Source organism: Drosophila gunungcola, unplaced genomic scaffold (genome assembly GCF_025200985.1).
Source record: "Drosophila gunungcola strain Sukarami unplaced genomic scaffold, Dgunungcola_SK_2 000001F, whole genome shotgun sequence".
Lineage (NCBI taxonomy): Eukaryota > Metazoa > Arthropoda > Insecta > Diptera > Drosophilidae > Drosophila > Drosophila gunungcola.
Genome location: NW_026453197.1, coordinates 7,601,386 through 7,626,504, shown reverse-complemented (window position 1 = coordinate 7,626,504; position 25,119 = coordinate 7,601,386). Strand labels below are relative to the sequence as shown.

The following is a 25,119-nucleotide window of genomic DNA, read 5'->3' as shown; positions in this document are numbered from 1 at the left end:
CAAAATCCCCCAGTCCAGGGCCCAAAAGATGCCAACCACAATTTAATCTCCCTGGAATTATTTTGCCCCGACCCATCTTCTTTCATTTTCGTTCATCTCAGCCCCCCGCACTGCCCGGATTTCTTTGTATTTGTTAATAAACTCCCCGGCAGACTAAATTCAAATTACGCACACATCTTGAGAGGCGGCTTAGTGGGTGGGACATGCCATGCGATGCGATGCGATGCGATGCGATGGCGTTGATGTTGGCAGCCATTTCGCTTATAGGCTGCTCATTATGTCAGGTCTATATTCATATACGACTTGCCGTTGCGTTGCGTTGGGTTCCGTTCCGGTGAGTGGAGCAACTCACGCATTGCGTCTCATCAGGGGATCTGGGGGATGGGGGCGGGTGGGAGTCCCCCCTCGACTTGTCGTAACATTTCATCTTTATTTTGGCATTATTCCCTAGGCGCCGCTTATTGTTTTTCGTGAAAATGGCAACGGCAACGGCAACGGCAATGGCAACAAATTAGAAGCGTGTGCCCATGGCCCGAAACGAGATGGCAGCGAGTTTTGTGAAGCGAAGGTGGAGGGGTTTTCTAGTTTCCTCGACTACGAGGACCAGCAGGTGGAATATCCCTTGAGCACCCACTTTTTGGGTTATATCCAACGTTAATTATCTAATGGTGAAGCTCGACCCACATTTTCGGGCATGCTTTTAATAAAGCTTTTATATGCAGTTTGTTTTTCCGTTACGTTATTAAAACAATTTAAATTTTGTAAGTTTTAAAATATTTCTCTTTTTAAGTAACTAATTTTTAAAAAAAAATTGAGCGTTTTATAGCATCAGCTTGCAGCACTGAATTCAGTTTGATAAAAGCTATAAAACAATATAATTGATAGCCCCACCAAAGTTTCTTCATGCACAAACCGTATTTAAGTTTCTGATATTTTAAATTTAAATATTTGTTTTTAATATATTTTAAATCTAAATAAAATTTATAGGTTTCTTTCCTAATCAACTACCTTTAAAATATTAAATATTATTATATGGCCAAACAAATAACCAAACACAATAATTGCCCTCTGCTATATTTTCTCATTTATTTGTCCCTCTGATCTATTTCTTTTTTATTTAGTTAGATGCAACGTGGTCAGAAGGTTTCATTTTGGATAAATTCATCGTACAACAGATTGATTAACAGCATTCTTCATATTTGTGCCTGTGTATCCACTTCACTCCATTCAGTATTCAACATTTAGCATTCTAAGGTTAACTAACATTCGTTATAATTTACAAAATATACGTAATAACGGCCATTATCCTTGTGTGTATTGTCCTCGCAGCGCCTCGCTTCGGCTTACCCACATTCAGGATCCATCAATATTTTTCATCCAGGCTCCTTAGCATCCGCTTTAAAGTACAATTATCCAGCGCCAACGATTAAACAACGTATATCCACCACTTGGATTAGCTCTACTTCTTCAAGCCCCATGCATTGTTGCTGGGCACCGGAACACGCCGTTGACCGGATTCTCGTGCCAGCACCTCCATGATGCTCGTGGCGGGTAGCCAGCACTGCAAATAAATGAGGCCCAAGTAAGTACACAGCTTGTTAATTAATGTTAAGCTCCTTTAACTCACCCTTTCCTTATGGGCAGTGGCCACCACATTGCGATTGGGCTCCTTGTCATAGGAGACCGACTCTATGCCAAATATCTCGCACAACTCGTGCACCAGTTGCCTCTTCTCGCGGTTCATCGTGGGAAAGGAGTGGCTCCTGGACCGCTGCTTGCTCTCCTTGGCCAGCTTCACCAGATCACTGAGCGTTTCGTACACGCTCTTGGTCAGCGCTGGGTTTCGTTTCGCAAAGCCACGCACAAACTCCGAGTACTTGGTCAGGGACTTTTGTTTCGTTTCGGGATTTCCTGAGGACAGAGCCACGGCCAGGCGACGATTCCTTTCCAGCAATCGGCATTCGTCGTTGCAATCCAGACTAAAAGGAAATTTAACGAGTTTTGTTTATTATATATATATATTTTTTTTTAGAAATCCCTTTTCATTAATTTAACAGTCTAAAATTGCCATTGGTTATAAAAAAATTTATAAAATTGAACTTTAAATTAAAAAAAATTTACTTTTGTAGAAATGTTTTTTTTTAAATATAGAGACAAATTTTATGTTTTAAGAAAAATCTTTCTTGATATAAAAAAAAACACAAATTAAGAAAAATAATTTTTCTACAATGATATTGGGTGGTCAATAGGGTCCCGGGTTCGATTCCCAGACTAGGTTACCAATTTTTTTTTCTTTTTAATCAAATCTTAATTAAATTTTAAATACTGTTTTTTAGAGAATTCTAATATTGGTAGCCCTTGCTAAAATATATAAAGTTTTGTTACCTTCTATACATATATATAAAATTTATAAAGTTTTGTTTCCTTCTTCTTTAGGAACCACGACTACTCACGTTCTATTGGACTTGCTGGCCTTGGCCGGGGCCAAGATTTCGCTGAGCTCCATGTAGTTGCCGCGGGACATCTCCGCCATGGACGAGGCCAGCTGGGCGGTGGCTATGCGACTGTGCTCCCTGGCCAGCTCCTGGCAGCTGCGGCTCTGCTTCCGGTGGCCGCACTCGCACTGGACCTCCACCAGCTCCTTGCAGGGCGTCTCCGGACAGGCGCCCTCGTGACAGACGGCGGCGCACTTGTGACCACAGAGCGATCGCGGCTTGGTGCAGCTCTGGCGACAGATCTCGCCGGTCGACTGGCAGGCGCCCTCGTGGCAGGGCTTGATGCACTTGTGGCGACCGCAGGGCAGTGGCTTGCCACAGGCCAGGCCACAGCTGAAGTTGGGCTGCGAGCAGGGAATGGTCTTGCGCTGCTCATGGTTGCCGTGGCAGAACTTCGTGGTGAACATCATGCAGGGCGGACACGTGGCCGCCGAATGGCAGTTGTGCTGCGGCGGATGCTCGCAGGGATGAGAGCGCGAGCAGGGGCGCTTGCACAGTGGCTTCTTGGTGCCGCACGGCACTGGCGGATAGATGACCTCGGCACCGCACTCACAGTAGAGCTCCTCGAAGCTGCTGCGATAGCAGGGCGGACAATTGCCGCGGTGGCACGGCTGATCGCACTTGTGCTTGCCGCAACTCAAGGTGCGGTTGCAGGGCAGCGGACAGGCGTGATCGATGTCGATGCAGCACTCGGCATTGCACTTGTGCTTGCCACAGCTGCGCTTCTTGGTGCAGCGTCGCTTGCAGCGCGCATCGTCCGCCCGGCTGGACAGCTGCCGGCACTTGATCATCTGGTCCATGTGGCCGCAGCGGCACTTGACCGCCGTCTGTTTGGGGCACGGCGGACACTGACCCAGGTGGCACTTGCTGCCGCACTGGTGCGGATGCGCCGGCTTGCCGCAGCGTAGCGTCCTCGAACAGACGCCCTCGCAAGTGGGTATGGGATCTAGGCAGCTGGAACGCTGGGCAGCCGGCACGGGCATCTTGCCGCAAGGACAGCTGGTTATCTGCTCGGGACTCAGCTTGCAGGGTCTGAAAAGGGTGATATTTATCAGTTTCATGGGTTATATTTTATGGTACCCTATAAAAAGTAGGAGAGACCAGGCCGCAAAAGCTTTTGTATAAGTTTAGCATACAATTGACTTGTATAGAACCGAGTGATTAATGTTCTAAGGGGGCCTTGTTTAATGCACATATTTTAGGAAATGGTATTCGAAATTGGTTTATTTGTTATTTCCTGACATTTCTGCACCATTATATATTGTCTCAAAAGCAAATTTCCCAAATTAAAGCACTATCGTTAAGAAATTAGTATGATCATTGATCACTTACGAAAAATAAAATTTATCATGAAATCAGTTAAGAGATACAAATAAAACTGATTAAGTTAGCTTAAAGCCACAACATGTTAACATTTTTGGAAGAATTTATATACGGAGTTTATGTTTTACTACTAATGAACTGAATGCATTTGGTAACAGAGTCGAATAACTCAAGGAAAGTTGCCAAATTACCATTCTACTAATTTAGGAATACAATAAATATTGTTTTTGATTTAAACAACAGTATGGGAACCTTGTATTGATGTGCATTAAATAGTTGTTTAGTTCAGTAAGTAAACAACTTATCTTACCTACAACTGCCCGCGTGGCAGGAGTCCTTGCACTTGTGGTTGCCACAGGGCAGCGGCTTGCCGCAGCTCTCCTTGCACGAGTAGCTGCGCTTGTCCTGGTTCTCGCGCGTACACTGCACCTGGCGCTCCTGCTTGCCGCAGTGGCAGTGCTGCTCCACCTGCTCGGGACAGGCGGCACACTTGCCCGCGTGGCACTCCGCCTGGCAACGATGCTCGCCGCAGTTGAGCGCCCTGTCGCAGATCTCGCCGCACAGCAGCTCCTCCTTCATGGCGCACTGCATGGTCTTGGAGCTGCGTCCGCAGCCACAGCTGCGCACCACATTGGCCTGGCACGGCGGACAAGGGCCGGGATGGCAGAGCAGGGTGCAGGCGTGGCTGCAGCCCTCGATGCGGCAGCAGACCTCGCCGCAACTGTGGGCCAACTCCGTACGCGACACGGGCGGGTTCTTTAGCTTGCCGCAGAAGCAGAGGTACTCGCGCGGCAGCTCCTGCAGCACATTCTGGCAGGCTGGGCAGCGCCAACCCACCTCAGACTTGGAGCTGCTCGCCCAGGTGATAGTGCACTTGAGGTGCAGTAAGTGGTAACAGTTCTGACACGACCAGGTCGGCTGATGCGCCTTGATCGCCTCCACGCACACCAGACACTCCAGTCGCCGCTGTTCGATGTCGCGTATCAGTTTCTCCCGCTGCGACAGCTTCTCGTTATCCGCCGGCGGCGGTGGCGGCAACGGAGGTACAGCCCGTCTGGGGGAAATCTGCTGCTGCGACTGCTTTTCGGGCGACGGTTGGGCACTCTCGTTGCTCGTGTCCAGATCGTCGACGGCCCTGGGATAGCCATTGATGCGATCCCTGTTGCGATTCCAGTCATCCCTGCGTTTGTTGCTACGATGATTGTCGTAGCGTTGCTGTTTCTGCGGCCTCCGGCGATCGTTTCTTTCGTAGCGATCCTCCCGTTCCCGTCGATCCTCCCGATCGTCGCGGTAGTCGGAGCGGCGCTGCTGACGCGTGCTTCCAGGACGCGAATCCCTGTCCCGATCCCTCTCGTAATTGTGATTCGCACGGTGGTTGTTGGCCCCCCTTTCCGCAGCTCCATCGGCTTGGGCCAGAGCCAGTGCCCGGGGTCTTGTTTCGTTTATGGCAGTCTCTACGGTGGCAGTGCTGTTCCCGTTCGTCGTGGCTGCCGCCGGAGTCTCGTCCAGACTCAGCTTGGCCAGACTGGGCACAAATTCGGGCGCCGAGGCCTGCAGCTTGGAAGCACTGAAGTCGAACGGATTGTTGCCAAACGGCGTGTAAAGACTCGAAAAAGTGCTGCTGCTCGGGTTGCCCGATCCATAACTGTTGGTGAATGCGGCGCTAGCGATGCCATCGCCATTTTGATACGATGGGAAGATGGGCTGCGAGTAAAACTGTGGAGAGAATAGGGATTTTATTTATTTATGTCAGTGATCAAGACCTTATTCATACAAAAATATATTAAAGGAACTTAAAGGAAAAGAAAAAAGACTTGTTAAAGATTAGCCAAAGTTCGATTTAAATGCTTTTTTGTTTAAAAACATTAAAATTATAAAGGATGTTAAAGAGACTTGTATCCAAAACTCGATTTAAATGTTTAATTATTCAAAAAACATTAATGCCAGTTTGGTAAGTTAATTTTAACTACTTATAAAACGTCTGTTTCTAGTTCAATTGCATTTTACAACTATAATAAATACCATAAAGTTTCGCTTTACGGAAACTAGGTATTTTAAAGAATTAAAAGCCAAAGTACTAGAAAATATCTCGCATATTTTATGCCAAAATCATTATGAAGAAGGAACCCTTGATTGCAATGGCGTCTATATGTTATAATAGTTTGATATGAACAATGTTTACTAAGTATTTAGCATTTCATTTCCATTTCTCTCTCTTACCAAACTTTCTAGTGATTTTGAAAGTTTCTAGGAAAGTTTATTTAGCTTAAATCTAAGTTTTTTAAAGATATGAACAAATTATAAGACGTATTCAGTATAAGATGCCCATTTCAGTTTTAAGAATTTAGAACAAATATCTTTGAAGTTATCATAAGCCGAATGACTTACATTTGAAAAGCTGTTGGAGTTCGCTGATGCCGTTGGTGGATTGAGGCCAAAGGCTCCTCCGCCGCCGCCGAGTGAGTAGTTTGTGTTGTTGCTGTTGTTGGAGCTAATGCCACTGCTGCCCAGCGGATGTTGCATGGTGGCTGCGGCATTGGAGGAGGTCGACCCTCCGCCCAGATTGTGCTGCATGATGAACTGATTGAAGTTCACGTAGTTGTTGTTGCCGCTGGTGGCGGTTGTGTTTGCTCCACCCTCGTGACCACCATTGCAGGCTGCCATGGCGGGTGACTCACTGCCAGGACCCGCTGATCCCGATCCCGATCCCGAACCGCCCCCTCCGCCGTTGAAAACCTGCTGCCAGTACTCAGCCATGGGAAGTCCTGTGATGGTCAGCAGCTCCTCCTCCTCCTGCTGCTGCTGCTGCTGCTGCTGCGGTTGGTGCCTCCTCTTCTCCGGCGGAATAGTCTCTTCCTGGCCGCCGCTGCTTGCTGGGCATTTGCCAGAGCAACTCCGGATTTGTCCGCAATCCACGGAGGAGTCCAATTGCCACTTACTCAGCTCCAGACACGTGTGCAGTGATGAAATTATGCCAAATGGCGAAATTACCCGAATCGAGTTTACTGATCGATCGGATTTGGTGAATGGCTAATGCCGGCCTACTGGACGCCACGCCGCCGGGGTCCGCGGTCACTTTTTTGCTGGTTTTTTGGCGCTTCGTGCGTATTTTCCGCTCGCTTAAATTTATTAATTGCTAACAAAATTAGAGATGGTTAAATCACTAAGGAAAGTATCGATTAATCGATATATGTGGCAAGATGGGTGCGTGTACTTGCTAAGTGTGGATAACTTTTAGTGAGACCGTCGCACAGTCGTTCTAAAATATCCAACCTTTTGTTAGCCAAGACTCAAGCCATTACAAAAAAGGTAGTGTTCATAAATATTAGAACAATTAAAACCTCTTAAAATTTTAATACCCAAATTAAATAATTTAATTTGATAACAATAATGTTTATTTAAGGCTGCCAGAATATAAAGCATTTGCGGCTATGGGCTTAAGAACGGAATAAAATATCTTGTGAGTGAGGATTTTGTTCAAAATCCCTTTATTTTGTTTGATCGCGATATTACTGATTTTTTACTTAATGTTCACCGTATACAAGTATATACCGATGATCAGGCCGTAGAGACCCAGGACCTCAGCGAAAATAAGGATCAGAATCATGCCGATAAAGAGGCGTGGCTGCTGGGCGATATGGCGCACCCCCACGTCGCCCACTTCGCCCACGGCGTATCCGGCAGCCAGTCCGGCGAATCCCACCGAGAGTCCGGCGGCCATGTGCACATATCCAGTGGGCAGTGTGTACTTGGGGGACGGTCCCAGTTCACCAGAGAGCAGTACGGACACCACCAGGCCATAGATGGCGATGATTCCCGCCATTATCACGGGAATTATCGACTTCATGACCAACTCCGGACGCATTACGGCTGTGGCGGCGATGCCAGTTCCCGAAACAGCAGTTCCATAGGCTGCGCCCACCGAAGTTAGCACACTGGAAAAAACTACGCCCATCACTCCAAAGAATGGTGAGTACGGGGGACTACGATCCAGCATCGTAGGCGAAACGATGGATTCCTTTAGTCTTAAGCTTTCGATGATCCCGATGACGTTCAGATTCCCAGTTCCATTTTTCACCAAATTTAATTCATCCATTTTCAAGGCTTTAAGTTTTTTCTAAGCACAAACTTATTATAAGACTTTCTTAATAACACATATACTTACTTGCTAAAAAACGCTTTGCATTGATAAGCTTTGTTCAATGAATTATTAAGCCAGTAGTCTGACATAAATTGAAACCCAACTCGATTGGCAATATTCGGAAAAAAAGTATAAAATTGTTTTGATACAATTTATTTACCTTTTGAAGATCTATACATAGCATAATTAAGCAGAACTTTAATGCTTTCTAACCTTAGAGACTTTAAAATGTTTTCAAATACATTTTTTAAAATAGACAACAATAAGTAAAACATTTTATATAATAAATTATTTGATTTTTTTATTGACTATATTAATTTATTCCTATAATTATTATTTTACAAGATTTAACTATTTTCAAAATAGTATTTAAAGATTTGTCTCATATTATATAAAAAAAAATTCTAATATTTAAACATACATTTAAAAAGAGTGTAGTTTATAAAAATTCAATTATTGGCAATTTTATTTTGGTTTTGATATATGGACAATTCTTACTTAGCTGATTTTTGTAAAATAATTAATACATTTAAAGAGTTTAGGTATTTGAACATATAAAACCAAAATTTCTATGCTTCGAAATGTAAATGGTATACTAAATTTTAGAGAATATGTATTATAAGCTTTTTCTATTTCTTATAAAATTAAAAAAATGAGTTATAACAATGGAAGAACTATGCTTGGTAAGTGCTACAATTTTGGTTGATACTGCTCGGGTTTTTCGATCCATGGGTTCAGTATGTCCTGAGATTGCTGAACAGTGTTTGCTGAGTGGGCGGCGGCGGTGGTCCAGCTGGCAGCGGTCCAGGTGGCGGTGGCATCGCGAATGTGGGAGCCATGGGCATGGGCATGGGTACCTTGGCCGCCGATGGAAGTGAGGCGGAGGAGGCGACTCCGTCCAATGGACGATACTGGCACTTTTTGGCGTGGGTCCGCATATTGCTCGACTGGGTGAAGGCCTGGTTGCAATTGGGATGCGGACAGACATACGGCTTGCAGCCGGTGTGGTAATTGAGGTGCGTCTTCAGGTGGTGCTTCTTGGTGAATGCCTTGGGGCACAGGGGGCAACTGAAGGGCTTGATGCCCGAGTGCAGACGATGGTGCAGGGTCATGTTGCTGCGATCGGCAAAGGACTTGCCGCACACGGAGCACTGATACGGCTTCTCCCCGCTGTGCGTTCTCATGTGCTGCTTGAGGAGCATCTTCCTCGAAAACCTCTTTCCGCACTCATTGCATTTGTGTGGTTTCACCCCGGTGTGAATGCGAACGTGCATATTGAAGGCAACTCGCTGGTTGAAAGACTTCGGACAGTATGGACACTCGTACTCCTTTCGATTCCGGTGGATCTTCAGGTGGCTACTTAGGTAGCCCTTGTCGTTGAACGTCTTTCCGCACTCGGGACACTCGGCCGCAAATTCCTTGGTTCCCCGGTGAACTGACAAGTGGTACTTGTAGTTCCGCAGCTGGGAGAAGCCCTTTCCACAATCCGCACACTCGTAACGCGGCGATTTGTGCGTTTTTTCGTGGTTCTGAAATGGAGATAAAACAAAACATTTAGTTCAGGTCAACAATGTGGTTTTTAAATTTAAACAAAAATAGTAAGGTATATTTAAAAACTTATTATTTTTAAAACTAAAAATTGACAGACAAATATATTTGAATTTTGATTAAAGAGCTTAATATGTGCAACTTAAATATTTACAGGCAACATAAAAAAAGGCTAACAAACGTTTGTTATTGAGTCAGAAATTCTCAAACGGCGGCATAAAAATCTGCAAAAAAAAATTTACTATTGTAATTTACTAGTATTTTTAACTAAAAAAAAACATTTTTTGAAGATTTTTGGTGGCTCCAATATACAAATTTTAAAATTAAATTGTAATAAAACAATTAATTTTAAGACTTTAATGAATATGTTTTGAGTGGCTTAAAACGTTTTCACTTTTTTTAAACTAGAGATTTAGTGTTTTGTTTTAGTATTATGTTTTTGAAAATATTAGATGTTCGCAAAGAGCTAAGTTAAAAACTTAAATTTTAAACATTCGAATTCATAATAATTTATCAATATAAGTTTAAAAATGTACGAATTGGCAATTGAATTTGTTGTTCTTTTTCTCCGGGGCCATTTTGTGAGTGCCTGTCGCCTTCTCTTTCTAATATATAGGAATATACCTGGTAGCTGCGCCCTGCACCCATGCGTAAAACCAGTTCTCTCTCTTGGCCCGCTTCTGTTTTCGGGCCGACTCCGACTCCATTTTGAACGGGCCGCGAGATTTGCATAATTCTCTGCCGCTCTCTTCCCCACACCAATCCAATTGGATTTGGAACCTTTCTCTCGGAGGCTCCGCCCTCCCATTGGATACCGCACAAGCCCCGCCCTTTTGCAGGTGCCAACTTGGTTGGCGTTGGCCAAGAAACCCGTTTTGGGAGGATCGCGAATGCCAGTTGATTTCGAGGACTGGGTGAACGATATTTCATTTGATGTATGGCCATATGAAAGGTTAATGCTGTTCTTGCAATTCATTTAGGTTTGCATGTTTCCAAAGGAATTTGGTATCCAAAAATGTTAATAAATGATCACAACAATAAATATTAAACTGGTGTGAGAAATTTAGATCAGAAGTAATACATTAAATGTTTTTATAAACATGTTTCAGATAACGATAAATATTCCAGAACCGTTTGTAATGGTTAACTACTCAATTTGCTGACAAAAGCAATTTGTATTGCTTAAATGTTTTTGTTTTCGGCTGCTGCGGTTACATTTACTTTAAATTTAATTCTGCTTTATTCCAAGGCTTTCAAAAATAATTTCCGACATTTATTTAAAGCAATTATACAATTTTTAAATTTTTCAAAAATAACTAATATTGTAGTTGATTGCAATTAAAACGATTTAGCTAAAATATTATTACATTTTTGAAAACATGTCCTTTTTGCAAGAGTAAAATATTAAATTATAGAAATTGTTTAAGAACAATTTTGAAAACATACATTTATTGTTATTTTTAAAACTCCAAAATTTTAATAAATAGCTGTTTTTAGTAAACTACAAATTATTAACTAAATGCTAAACATTTTACGACTTTTATAATTTTGAAATTTAAAACCAATTTAATGTGTTTTACCATTTCATTTGTTAAAAAGATCCTATAATTGTATACAATACCTATAGGTATGTTTAATTATTAAAAAAAATAACATATTTAGTTGTAAAACTGTTGGTGATTTCGTCTTTTTTTAAATTAAATAAATATTACAACCATATTACAAGGGATGGTATAAATAACTTGCAATAAGAAAAAAGTTAAGTAAAATGTAACTTAAGCCTCAGAAAAACAGAAACTTGAAAATTTGTTTAAAAATTAATGCTTAAAGGGCTTTTGGGAAATGTATGCTTATTTATTTATTTATTAATTCGCCAATGGATTAATCTTCATCTTTAACTCTAAAACTAAATATTAGCTAAAAAATATGCGATCTTATTTATAATTGTTTTAGCAAATTGACCTGAAATTGTTTTTTTTTTTTATTTTAAAATCTCACCTGTAGAGTCTCGGAGCATCCGAAGACCTTCTCGCAGATCCTGCACTTGTAGCTGATCTCCTCGTTGGCCGTTGGATTGTAGCCAGCGATATTTGCGATTAATCCACTGTTGCTGCCGACGGTTGTGGTGACCAGACCTGCCGGCATCTTGGGCAGCATTCCGATTCCGACGGCACTTGATTGGTGCGAACTCAGACTGAGATTGGTGACGGTGGTCAGCGAGATGTTGGTGCCGGCGACGGCACCTCCAGCGGCTCCTCCAGTGGCACTCATGATCAGATCCCTGACGGGTCGGACCACCGAGCCACTGGAACTGCTCACGGAGGAGGCGGCGGGTGAGATGAGGGGCGTGGCCTGCTTGTAGCCACCTGTGGCCTGCAATCTTTGGTAGTAGTCCAGGCACTCCAGGCAATCCGGTCGCGTGCAGGCGGTGCTCTTTGGCCGTTGCATTGGCGCCTGCGATCCATTGATCACATAGGGTGCAAAGAAGCGTTTCTGTTGGCTGGGCAAATTCTGGGCATGCTGTTGTTGGTAGGGCGACGTGGGTGGTGTGCTCAATCCCGCTGCTGCTGCAGCAGCCGCATAGGCGGGCAGGAGATGCGGAAAGAACTGGGCATAGAACTTGGTGGCATTGGCCATGGCCACCAGATCTGGCGGCAGCATGGAGGAGTAGCCTGCTGCTGCTGTTGCTGATGCTGCTGCTTCGCCATAAGGAGATAATGGCATGGTGAGTCCTGCTCCACCTCCAGGCTGAGTGCTCCTCAAGCTGCTGCTGCTGCTGCTGCTCTTGGACAGATCCAGTATGTTCGTACCCACATCGTGAGCAGGTTTGCGCTCCTTGGATCCCAGGATCTTGCTTATGCTAAAGTCGGTGACTTGGGGGGGTGGCTGGGCGCCCAAGGCCGGGACTCCGTTGGTGGGCGAAATGCGCGCCGGCGAGGGCGACAGATCGTAACTGCGCTGCAGCATGGCGTGCTTGAAACCCATTCTTCTCCACGACGGAGAATCACTATCACTCATAGACCGTTGGTCACTGAACACACTGAAATAGCGATTTGGAAACGAGGAGCTTGGTAGCCGGGAACTGTCGCGTTACGCGTCGAAACACGAAATGTCTTGGGCTTACGGCCCACAGCAGCCGTCATCATCTTTTTGGCCGGGCCTAAACACTGGCTTAAACCCTCTCAGCTCTTAGCTCTCAGCTCTTGAATTTAATTGGTCGAGAAACAGGTTTCTCTCTCTCTCTCCTATCTCGCTGTTAACCAAGTTTGACTGCTGGAGACAAACTGTCGCGCCTCCAATTACGAGAGGAGCTGCAATCTGCAGAACCTGGCCCAGAACCATTTGGTAGTAGCGTTCTACTAGTCACATCTATCATAAAGCTTATCGCTGCCCTCAGATCGCTTGGATCGCTTGGATCGCTCTTCGCTTCTCTCCTCTCTGTTTCTCTCGTTTTTTTTTTTTTTTAGACCCCTGATAAAGTGACTAAGATTTCGTTTTGGCCGCGTTGTTTTTGTAATTAATTGCGGTAATAAAATGTGCGCATCGTTAAATTTTTGAAAATGTATTTCTCTTGTTCCTCATCCACAACCACAGCCACAGCCGCATCCACATGCACATGCACATCCACATTCCCATCCGCATCCTCGTCCGATTCCCAGGCATGTGTGAATCTTACGGTTATGCGCATGCGCAGCGATCATCTTTCGAGGTGATTCGGCTCGTCACGATACCAAGATCAAGTGTGTGTGTGTGTGTGTGTGTGTGTGTGAGTGTGACTGTGAGTGTGGGAAGGAGCTGGTGGCCATAAGCTAGATGACATAATCCCTGGTAAAAACCCAGACGGGAGTACAGGAAGTCTGCTATTTGTCTTGCGAATATAAAGTGATGTTAAGTCAGCCTGATAAAGGATGTGCAAACAATTAAGCTACTCACCCAATTATTCGTAATGGATCCAACGATATCTAGTTTTAAGCTCCTTACGGGCCTTACACTTTAGTATTTAGATATTTACAATACCTAAAATTTGAATGAAATATTAAATAAATTATAAAATCATTATATTAAATAAAATGCCTAGACCCCGAGAAAAATCATGGTAAATTCAAACATTTTCACTTTGAATTAATAAATACAATGTGTGTTACAATTTCATTTCTATTTTTAAGTATGAAAAAATGTACAATTTTCCTTTTGGATAACCCAATTAAATATGTTAGTAATTACATTATTATGTTTTTTTGCTTATATTTTCAGAAACAATCTTACATTCATATTCATAATTTTATTTTTATGAAAAAAAACGTATATAAACAAAATTTTCTAGATTTAATTATTTCCTTTATTTTGGAATAAAATTGTATAATTGCTTTTTTTGGTCAACAAACTCAAACCATTAAATGCAGGCCCCCTTTTACAGGAGTTCTTCGACTTGCATAGCATCAGTAGCGACCATAAAAATGTGCAAAACAAAATGCTCCAAGCCAGGTGATTTGTGATTGGCTGAAACTCTCATAAATAACAAGGGATCCAAGCCGAGGACTCGGAGGATTCAAAAACCGATGGGGTGAGATGGTGACACACAGCCAGAATTCCAGGGAGCTGCGGAAACAAATGAAGTGGTATACATTTACAGCTACATGGAATGGGATCCGCTGAAATGGAGCCAAAGTGATACTCCCAAGGATGAGAGTTACCGCTCCTAATTGCCAATTACCGAATAGAGTTTCTAATGGCCGCGCTGGCACAATCTTGTCCACGATTTGTCCACGATCACTTAGAAAACGATCTTATCGGTTGGAGGGTACTCGTTTCGAAATCCCCACCCATAAAAACAGTGGCTAGCTAACCAACTACCGATCCTCCGTCCAGTGATTGATAATGGTTTGACTGTCAACACGCGCTGCTCGCTTCGCTTACCCACGATCTGCATAAATTTCGATTAAACAGGCAATTCGTTATAATTATATATCTTCGGGGTACGAGAGAACAGCATACAGCAAACAGCAAACACCAAAAACTTGTTCAACCTCAAGAGTTGAAAAACTCTTTTTTCGTATTTCGTTTTTCGGCTCGACTGGCTTTTCGTGGAATTCTGCCCGATTATTTACATATGCGAAGCGAAGGAAACTTAAGTTTTAATTACACTCACTAAATCATCGAGCTCCTCCAGACTCGCAGAGACTTTTTTTGTTTTGTCGCATGACTAATGTTTATTAGCTGCTAATGGTTTGTTTTACAAAAGCTACGTGGTTGCCCCATGCGAGGATCCCCATTCCCATCCCCATCCCCATCCCGTTGAATCCCAGGGCATCTCATCTCTGTGGCCGTTTCAAAACTGTTTCACCCGTTGACATTTTGACAAATTTCCAACTCCTTACTACCGTCGTCGTTCTGGGGCCAGCTCCAATGTAAGCTGATACCTATCTCAGATGGCCAGATCTCAGACCGTCCCCTCCAATCCCCTCCAATCCCCATTCGACTCCTCTTCTTTGTTCACACTATTAATTTTCCGCTCGTTATTGTCGGGGATTCTGGATCTCCTCCTCATTGGGGTGGTCGGCATTTATCTTATTTTGTGTGCGTTTAAAACTTCTTTGTGGGGACCTCTTTAATGTCATGTGTTATCGGTTAATGATCAGCCGCGTTGCCAAGTGATTTTCTGTCAGCGGGTGATCAACTTGGCCAGCCAACTTGGACGAGCCCCATCTTCATCTCCCTTCGGATTCCATTTAATTGCCTTTGGTTGGTTGAACTTTTGTTCTCTTGGCTCTTTGGACCATCCCAATCTGCGCCTTGTTATGTGTAGCTTGACAAATGTGTTGATTTTAGCGTTGGTCGGCCCAACATTGTGGCATTAAGATTGAACGACCTTTTTGGGGTTGCTGATTTCTCAAGGTGAAAATAAAGTGCGACTCAAATTTTTAAAGTTAGATTGTGCCAGGTAAAGTCGAAGGAAAAATAAAAAAATTAAAACAGAAAATTAATTTTAAACTTTCAGAAATGGCAGCAAAAACTGTACCAAAATAGGTATTTTTCCCATTACTTTTTATATATTTAAAATATGTTTTAACAATAAAAAAGAGACAATTTTGGGGATGTGTTTGATATTTTTGTTATTCATTCATTCATCAATTTAATAAAAAGTTTTAATAACATCCATCAGGCTCAAACTGCATTTGAACAACGAAAGATCTATCCTTATATTTTAATATTAGGCGCAATACATAAATCGAAAGTATATTGGCTTGCTAAATTCAAGGTTATCTTGGCTAGAACATTTCTATAAAACAACCTTTTTTAAATTTTCAATAAAACAACGTTTTTGAGACCAAATGTCGAATAAAAATCTTACTAACCAATACATGAAATTCCCTATGCAAATTCTGCAGTAACACCCACATTTTCGGCATCCCAATAATCTAAACGCCCTACAACATTTATGTAGTATTTGTCGGGCATCGGCAATAAAACTAAATCAGGGCCCTAACAACAGCATTTAGGAGGTGTTATACTATTGTCTACGTCTGCCCGACATATGTATAATTTATATGGATGGAACAAAAGTTCGCCGAAAACGAGACAAAGACAAAGGAGAGTAGAGCGCGGACAAAGCGATATTCACGTATTATATATGCACGCCTAAGTATATATATATACAGATCCAAAGTGGCTATATATATGTGCATGCGAGGCGTATGGCTCGGCGATGTTGTAGATCACAATCATTTCAATTAATTCGAATATAAAATACGAAGTGGAGACGAGGCGGCTTTTGCAAAATGAACCGCGTGCGCTCGAATATATCAAATTTCAATATAAATGAGCGACAAACATAAATCAAGGGGGGGCGACCCCTCGACTGCGGTAAATGTCTTTAGATTCCCCCCCCTTATTGGACCCCCCAGATCGAAAAACACACGAAAGTGAAGAAACAAACACGCCCGAGATCGTTTGACTTTTAATGCATCCTAAAAAACAGAAAAAATACGAACCCAAAAAAAACAGAAGAAAAAAAAACCCAAATTTAATGGACTGACGAATAGCTGTCAACGTCTCTTAAGGGAACTTTCTTTGCTGTTAAAATGTAATTTAATTTATTTTTACAACAATTCAAACGAAAACAAACAAGTAGACTGCGAGAGAGAGGGATAGAGGGATGCCGAAAGTGAGAGGGAGGGCGATGCTAAACATTTAATCGGACGTTAATTATGTTAATGAAAACACATTTCAAATGCAAGAATTAAAATCAAATTTTTCAATTTAAATTCGATCGCATCGCATGGACCATTTTTATTCGAAAACACATTTCATTGGAATCCAATCGGTGAGCGGGACAGCGACTAAGTGTGCGAGCGAGAACGCCAACCGATCTGCTTATTGAGAAATTGTGTGGAGAATAGTGATAAATCTTCAAACAAAAAAACCAAAATAAACCTAACTGGGGAAAAATGTTACTTTGTCAAGGGGAATGCAAAGTTGTCGCCGACGCAAACTGGTTGTTTGGCGTTGCCGTTGTTGTTGTTGGCTGTGTGTGTCCGAAATTGAACGATTAACTACAAATTTGAGCATAGATTAAACTACAATGACACAGAAAGAAATATTTGTTGGAGAAAATCTTAACAGTAATGGTTATGGCTTTATTATGTAAAAAATAATACTTTTAGAATGAATAAATAAGAATAAACATGTATGATATATCTCATTAATGGTTCTCCTATATTTAAAAGGTATTTCTTTAATATGTAAAAGATAATAATTTTAAAATTAAAAAAAGGTGTAAAAAAATATATTTTTATTTTTATCGTACTAACTATTTAATATCAAAAATATCAAATTAATTATATAGAGACTGGCGTTTGTAAGTTTTAAAGGTTAAAAAAATTAAGGTCTGAATTAAAAACTTGAAACTTGAAAGAAATAAAAAAATATACATATGTAATGGGATTTTCTTTAAGTTTAATTAAAAATAAAAAATGTAATTACACTTTTTTAAAAATCCAGATATATACTTGCTCACAACTTCGTTTTCAGTCTGAACCTAGCCTGAAATGGCAGCATAAAAAATGTTTAATAACAACATACTGTTTTAAATAAAATCGATTTAATCAATTACTTTTTTTTTTGTTAGTACAAGCTCTTAACAACAAAGTAACAATTTTTTGGCAGTAAACTTTAGTGGTCCCGCCACACATTTAAATGTGCTACATTATTTTCTCATTTAGATCTGGCGGCGACCGCCCAGGTGTTTTCGGCTTCCTGAGCAAAATCAATCAAACCTTTAACGATGTGACAGACTAACAAGTCTCTATACGTGTCGAAAGGAAAACGCCCAAAAGCAGTGATCCACTGGCCAAAAGCGAACTAGACTTGACTTGGTTTGGTGGTTTATTGCTCGGCTTTGATGGCGCCGACGAACGGAGAGTGCGAAATTTGCATAGTTTTAATTATGAGAGTTCTTTGTGGAAACTATTTGGGTGGTGCCCGTTCAATCGCGATAAGATGAACGAGCACGTCAATCGCGATTTATGGCTCCCAAATTGCCATCCATCAGGAAGTTGTCATTCGGGCCATGCCTTTTGCTTTGTTGTCTCCATTTTGGCAATTCTCGGAACAAATCTTAGCGAGTCGACGGGAATGAGTGATTTCAACGTCACGATCTGGCTCATAATTCCCTTCATTTTCACACAATTAAAAAGGCATTTTCATTCACCAAATCGTTTCCTCCTTCCATTTTTACGATCTGTGTGCGTTTGGTTGGTGGGCCAACTTTTATGACCTTTTCCGAAAAGGATTTTCACTTTTCTCAGGCTAAACGCTGTCTAATCTGGCATCGTAAATCTGTGGATCGTTTGCTGACTCCGTGTTTCGTCATAGCTTTTCATTTAATAAACTGAAAACTCTTCCAACGGCCAGGGGCCAAGCCACATACCAGTCAACTAATTATCTTAATGACAATTATTACTAAAGTGCGCGTCAAGACAAACGAACACACAAAAAAAAGAGAAATAAAACTACGGCTCCTGCAAGACATGACACAATAGCCCACAATTATCACAAATGACCATAATTATTATCAACAAATGATAAAAACACCCAACTAAAAAAGGATCATAAAAACCACAAAATGAGTTAATAGGTGACCGTTGTGGGTCCGAGATATGGTTAGGAAGTCTTTCCCCTGGAGAAAGGAAGAGCTAAGTCTCTAGTATGTTAAATGCTAGCACAAACCAAAATTAACTGGAAATTTTAAATAATAGGAGCGAACAAAGCCTGTTTTAAATTTCCCGAATTTTTAAAATAAATATGAATTAAACAAGAAAAGTGCAGCTTTGCAAGCATTAGATAAAGAGAAGTTGTAATTCTTGTAATTAGATAATTGCATTTTTTTTTTATAATTAATATTTTTAATATATATTTTAAAACATGTGATTGTTAGAAGTGTTGCAGATATTTAATAAGGAATTTTATTCTGAAAAGTTGGCTGAGAATTTTAACTTTCCTAAAAAAACAAAATCGTAATTTTATTTATTGTAAGCTATGTTTATTTTTATCAGCTTAGAAAATTAATGAAACATATAGAGATAAGTGAACAATCCCCAAATGCTTATGTATTATTTTCTTAAGTATAATTTAATAAATAAATATACTATAATTGTGTAAAAATTAAGCTAGTGTTATTTGTTTTCAAATTTTTAACAAAGAGTTGTATATATTTTAGAGCTTAAGTTAAGCATGCATATTACAATATCAGTTTAATAATATTTTAAGGAAACAATATAAAGTGAAGGTTTTTATAGTAAAGGATTTCTTGTGAAACTCTTAGCAAATGGGCTGTTTGGTTGGGAACCCTACATCGCATCTCTCGAAACAAAAGGCGGCAACAGGTGCACAATTACCGGAGCCACAACGACAATAACAACTATGAAACATGCGTTAATTGCTGGAGAGACTGGGATATATGGGTGCTACTTGGAGCCCGGGCACGGTGACAAAATTAAACTTAATTGTTTTATGACAGGCCTGGACCGCCTGGCAAGGAGGTGAACGCATGTCCCACTCCAACTCTCGGTCTGCGAAGTCTGTGTAGCCCATGGATGTCTGCCTTTGAATCCGACTTGGAATCACAGACGACAGCAGCAGCTTCCAAGAGCGGCAAAAAAAACAGTTGACATTTTTTAGGGTCTTTAACTGCGTTTCTTTGTCAGCGTTTGTCTTTTTTGTTTAATTGTTTTTCTTGTAAACTATTTTTTTTTTTTTTTTTTTGTGTCTCCTACCGCCACCGACAGCTCCCATTTTACAATATTTATTAAAAAAATGTTTTACCCAGAAGCCGAGATTTTGTGTAATGAACCATGAGCCTGAAACAGCAGGTGCTGGATAACTCTGGGTTATAGACCTCAGACGAATACAATGACTCTCAGCAAAAGTGACTCTGAAGTCGGGCGGCAAGCATCTAGTCAACATTTCTATCATTGTTTTAAGGTAAACTTTAAGCATTTTCATGTCAATCAGACGAGAGTTTAGCTCAAAGGAGACCACAGCTAAATGAAAGGAAAAGGTTTTTGCTTTTGGTTATTTCTGGAAATCGCTTACTGAAATATGCTGTCGGAAATTCTTTGTAGAAGTTTGTATGAATAAGTTAAGTAAGTAGTTCAGAAGTGAATGTAAGGGATTCCTCAAGTTAGTTGAAAGGCATTATAACTTTTTTAAGTTTAAAGGACCAAAATACAAATAAACCTTGTCTTGTGAGCCAATTAATAGTAATAACATTTTGACTCTTCCAATGAGTTTTTGAAATTATATCAATCGTTGGAGAATTAATTTATTGCCGTTTAATTTTTAAATAATTGTTCCTTGACAATTGTTGAGCCGATAAAGTAAGAGCATCTTAATTATGTAAGAAAGGAGTCGTTTTTTAATTTTAATATATAAAATATATGAAAAGCTTATGGGATTACCAAATTAGTATTAAAATCTTTTAATAATTTTTTTATAATTATTAAAATTTTATTATAAAAATATTATTTTACCTCACCTAAACCTAGAAATTTAATGCAAATCTCTTAGCCGTTGCTAAACCGTTATTTTTCGAATAAAATACATTTACTAAACAATTTTAATGAGATCAAATAGCTTATGCTATAAGTTCAAAACGTATCGACATTAATTAGTGCTGTTTAATGTAACCTACATTCCTATTGAACCGCTAGAGGAAGTCAACTTCTGCCTGGCGGACATGGCCATGTCTCACGGCTGATTGTCTGATTGTCATTTGTCAAAAGGTTGCGATTTGCGGTCTGGCACGAGGGAACTAAATGAAAAACAAAAGACAGATAAAACCGCCCAATTAGCGACACAGTTAAACGTCAACATCCTCACGGCTTCACATCCGGAGGAGTCGGAATCGAGATCTGTCTGTCTGTCTGTCTGTCTGTCTGTCAGTCAGTCACTCAGTTGCAGTTGCAGTTGCAATTGCGATTGCAGCTCATATGTAGCCAGTGACGGTTACATTTTCACCATCAATCAGCGGGCGCCTGGCTCAAAAAATGCGGAACCGACAAAAAGTCACCATAAAATCCTGGTCCATTCTTCGATCGTCTCGAGCCTTTTGGCGCAATTAGCCGGCAATTATCGTATAGACCAGATCGGCTTTTCGAATCCGATGGTGGCACACAGCTACGATCGCACTAGTAGCTGTGAAATTGGGTTTATTGGGTCGCTAAAAAATATTTTACAAATGTCACGAGTCTCAAATTTATTTATTCATGTTTTACGGCCCTCTCTTCAGCGAACAATGCATCCGACGTTTTCATTAGCGTCCCAATAAAGTCTCGAAAAGGAGGCAAAAACAAAGCAAATATTCGAATATTGTGTAGCAATATTTCATTTGATCGAAAAGCTACCGTTTCTCCGCACTAAACACAGCCATGGTCTGTTTGGGCACAAAGCTGGGCCATTGTCGCATTTATAGAGTTTCGAGTTTCCAGTGACGTATAATTGATTAACACCCATCTTCGCATCGGCCAAGCGTTATTGTCTTGAGGTCTCTTTTATGGTTCTGTTATTTGACTTAGTTATTTAATACGTTTCTGCCGCTTGAGTAGCCGGAACTAAAGTTGTCAGCAATGCGAAGTGCATTTACGACCCACACTTTCAAAAATGTTAATGTAAGGCATCTTCTTTTTCTTTTTTATTTTATTTTGAAGAGTGTGTTCAATCAGTAACAAAACAAAAACATTTTTAAGACGCATGGCTTCGATTGAAGGCTAACAAAAAATGTCCCTAAGCTGCTTTTAATAAAAATATACAAAACCCTTTCCTTAAAGTTACTTGATTTTCAAAGACATCCCAGCATAAGAGCTTAATTATTTCATATTTTTCAAAAGCTAAAATTTAATCGTTATATTTTAATCAAATAAATATAATATTAACTATATAAATAATATTTATTCTAGGACAATAAATTAATGGTTAAAAAGTAGTAAATTCAATTATTTTGCACTTAATTGAAATATTTTTAGTTAGTTTTAAACATGAAAATATTTAAATTTTGTATTTGACTATTTTCGGACTATTTTTAATTTAAACCTATTTTAAATTTAATATATTCCACATTAATATTTTATCATGGCATTTAATTTGCTTTAAATTTAACATAATGATTTTATATTTAACCTAAATATTATAAATCCAGTTTTGAATTCAATAATCAGATATTTATTTTTTACTATTTAATTTTTTTTATCAGTACACTGACCCACTTGCTTAAGGGATTCCTATTAATCACCCAACTTTCTCTCTCTGGAATATTCGTGGCGGCCCAGTCAATAACCGACCACTCCAGCCATTTTTATGCACTACCATGCCAATAATTTAGCTGACTGGTCCTCCGAGTTCTCTATCGCCATTCAAATCCCCCAAGCAGCAATTGTAACGTTTAATTAATTTAATTAACTCAAGGATTAACTGCCGCAACCGAAAATGTCCAGGGGGAGGAATGCTGCGAAATGTGAATTGCTGGCAGTCAAAGGTGCTCATCAATCCAGAAAAAAAGAAAGAAAAAAAAAAACACCGATTGGGAGCCTTTACGACTATATGGCCGGCCGGAGCTAATCAAGCGGCATTCGGGAAATGGCAACGCTTTGCTATGCAGTCAGCACGCTTTATAAAATAATGATCGGATAGCTGGGAGCTAAGAGCTTGAGCTTGAGCTTGAGCTTGGGTGATTCAGATCGTGTATTGCGGGCGCATCCCATCGGTATCGGGATCGAGATCCATCCACGTTTTGATTGCACCCGTAAGTGCCATATTGTCACCGTTTGATCAATCAACCCAGCCGCCACGCAGAAGGCATCTCAAGCTGAGCGATCGTAAATGTAACTCAATCCCCCATTGATGATTGTTGCGTAACTTGTTTCCAGTTGCAGTCCGAGATGCAGTCTGAGATGCAGTAGGAGATGCAGTTCGAGATGCAGTTTTGCAATTAACCCTGGCTCCTTTCGGTTCTGCTCCATTCGATCTTCTGCCCATCGATCGTGATCGCTGGGCCCCTTCGCTAATTGACAATATTTATGAACACGTACGCATTTTATCGCCCCCCCAGTAACCCGTAATTGGGGCCATCGTCGTCGTCGCCCACAGCTGCTGGGCCAATTATTTTCATCAAAATTGTTGACAGTTTTCAGCGTGCCGCAGCAATGAAGAGATCTTGGCGCTCTTGGCGATCTCTAAGATCCCCCCGCGTACCCAGTTTAGCCACGTTTTGGTTATACGAATGCCAAACTGTGCCATAAATTGTCACTAGATGAGAGATCTCCGAGATCTAGTGGACATCCACTTGCACTCACCGTTTGCTCTTTAATTAAATTTACTTTAATTACACACTAAAGCATTCTTTGTCTTCGTTTTTCTGTTTAGTTTTTTTTTTTTTTTGTTTTGTTGGTTTCTGCACTCAAACAAGTTCCATTTTTAGTGTTCGAGAATAACAAGTAATTGTCATTTGGCAGAAGTCAGATGATAGACATTAACCCGAGGGGCGAGATTTCTATGTGTCACATGGCACACTCAGAATAGAATAGAATCGTCTTCTTTATGGCGAATGGCAGGTGTCGGAGTAGCAAATGTATGCGAAGTAAGTTCTTATAGAACTTTATAATAAACGAAACGACTTTATAGTTTTTTATGACAAATAATTTAACACTTGGGATTGCAATCTTTTTTGCTAATGGATTTTACTTTACCTACTTTTTTGTTTTTGTTTTAAATCAACGAAACATAATAATCTTCAAGTGCTAAAAGAAGCATACACTTGTGTATTAAATATTTTATCCAAAGTGAATGATACTTTATATTATAAACTCTAAAGCAAGCAAAGCTAATTTTTCTATGCAATCCCAACACAACGTCTTTAAAATTTAAAAAAAAAGTATATTTAATTAAAAAAAAAAACAATCATATTATAAGCACTTAATAAAAATTAATTTAAAAAAAAACAATCATATTTTAAACAAGTGAGACATGTAATGACTAAAATTGTTTGATTCATATTAACTGTTCTGATGAGATATACTACACAGTTAAGGTACAAATTTCAGTATACTTAAACCATTTCGATAAAAAACAATTTTTGTGCTCCAATCAGATAGCTACATTTAAACGTAATAGAAATTTCTTGATTTAAATATCCAAATGAATCACTTAAGCTTTACTGCAGCAGATTTCCTTGGTTTCGATAAGAAGGTCCACCGCCACCCTAAAGGTTGACCTTAATTGAGTTAAGTACAAACTAAAACCCAGATTCGCAGATTGGTTTGCGTTGAAATGAGATTTGAATACTTGATCAAGAGAAACAGAAAATAGAACAGTGTTTCCGTTTAATTTGGTTACCAATGAATAAAAAAAAGAAACCGACCAGGCCAGTCGATGTCTAAGTACATTTCGTTTGAAATTCAATTAAAGAATCGTGTGACCTTCCCCACTGCAAACTCAAGATCGTTCTACTCCCTTTATTTTCTGTATTTTTGAGAAGGGGCCATTAAGTTGGAGCTACTGGATGAGCCTGCCTGAATTAAAAGTTTTATTAGTTGGCTCGTTTGTCGGGTGTTTTGTGTTTTCTGTTTTCTGTAATGGATAAACGAAAATTGAAATTATCAAAGCATTAAAAGCGTACAACGAACGGCAAGTTGTATGGCAGGAACGAACGGAACGGGATGGGGGATCAGGCTAATTAAATGTAATTAATTTTCACATGCCTCAAAATTAAATGCATTTAAATCAAAGAGATCCGAGAGAGTGTGAGCTTTATACACATATGTACATATAGCGTATGCTTTAATAGCCACCGACAAACCCCTCTTAAAAGTGATTTAAAAAGTTTCATTAAGATAAACAACAACGAACAATCTACAGAGCAACACGCCGGCAACAATAACAACAACCGAATGTTATAGCAATTTAAATTTTAATTTAATCACAGTGGCTGGCTATGAGTACAGGTGAATAAACCATGGGTCAGTCAAACTCTCGCAACTCTGACTAAACTACACAAAAATGTCGAAAAGGCGAATCTACCGACAAAAAAAAATTAAACCCCGAGTCTTGGGGGCCATTTAC

At 40.4% G+C, this 25,119-nt stretch overlaps 3 protein-coding genes across 5 annotated transcripts; all 3 read right to left on the bottom strand.

Moving 5' to 3' along the window:
- Nucleotides 1-1,061: 1,061 nt before the first annotated feature.
- Nucleotides 1,062-6,985, bottom strand: LOC128261667 (protein shuttle craft). Its single transcript, XM_052995454.1, has 5 exons — nucleotides 6,207-6,985; nucleotides 4,129-5,534; nucleotides 2,454-3,527; nucleotides 1,628-1,979; nucleotides 1,062-1,561 (listed from the first exon to the last, which is right to left on the bottom strand). The coding sequence occupies exons 1-5, from the start codon at nucleotides 6,573-6,575 to the stop codon at nucleotides 1,460-1,462; spliced, it is 3,303 nt and encodes a 1,100-aa protein (XP_052851414.1). The 5' UTR covers nucleotides 6,576-6,985; the 3' UTR covers nucleotides 1,062-1,459.
- A 225-nt stretch (nucleotides 6,986-7,210) lies between these two features.
- On the bottom strand, nucleotides 7,211-8,087 carry LOC128263279 (V-type proton ATPase 16 kDa proteolipid subunit c). Of its 2 annotated transcripts, none has more exons than XM_052998232.1 (2): nucleotides 7,984-8,087; nucleotides 7,211-7,935 (listed from the first exon to the last, which is right to left on the bottom strand). In XM_052998232.1, the coding sequence occupies exon 2, from the start codon at nucleotides 7,912-7,914 to the stop codon at nucleotides 7,339-7,341; it is 576 nt and encodes a 191-aa protein (XP_052854192.1). In that variant the 5' UTR covers nucleotides 7,915-7,935; nucleotides 7,984-8,087; the 3' UTR covers nucleotides 7,211-7,338. The 2 variants fall into 2 exon arrangements, with proteins under 2 accessions (XP_052854192.1, XP_052854193.1); XM_052998233.1 differs by having other exon boundaries at nucleotides 7,211-7,946; nucleotides 7,996-8,050.
- Nucleotides 8,088-8,538: 451 nt separating this feature from the next.
- LOC128263278 (gastrula zinc finger protein XlCGF8.2DB) lies at nucleotides 8,539-12,958 on the bottom strand. 2 transcript variants are annotated; one of them, XM_052998230.1, is made up of 2 exons: nucleotides 11,506-12,958; nucleotides 8,539-9,488 (listed from the first exon to the last, which is right to left on the bottom strand). In XM_052998230.1, the coding sequence occupies exons 1-2, from the start codon at nucleotides 12,523-12,525 to the stop codon at nucleotides 8,694-8,696; spliced, it is 1,815 nt and encodes a 604-aa protein (XP_052854190.1). In that variant the 5' UTR covers nucleotides 12,526-12,958; the 3' UTR covers nucleotides 8,539-8,693. The 2 variants fall into 2 exon arrangements, with proteins under 2 accessions (XP_052854190.1, XP_052854191.1); XM_052998231.1 differs by lacking the exon at nucleotides 11,506-12,958 and adding an exon at nucleotides 10,132-10,595.
- Nucleotides 12,959-25,119: the final 12,161 nt, after the last annotated feature.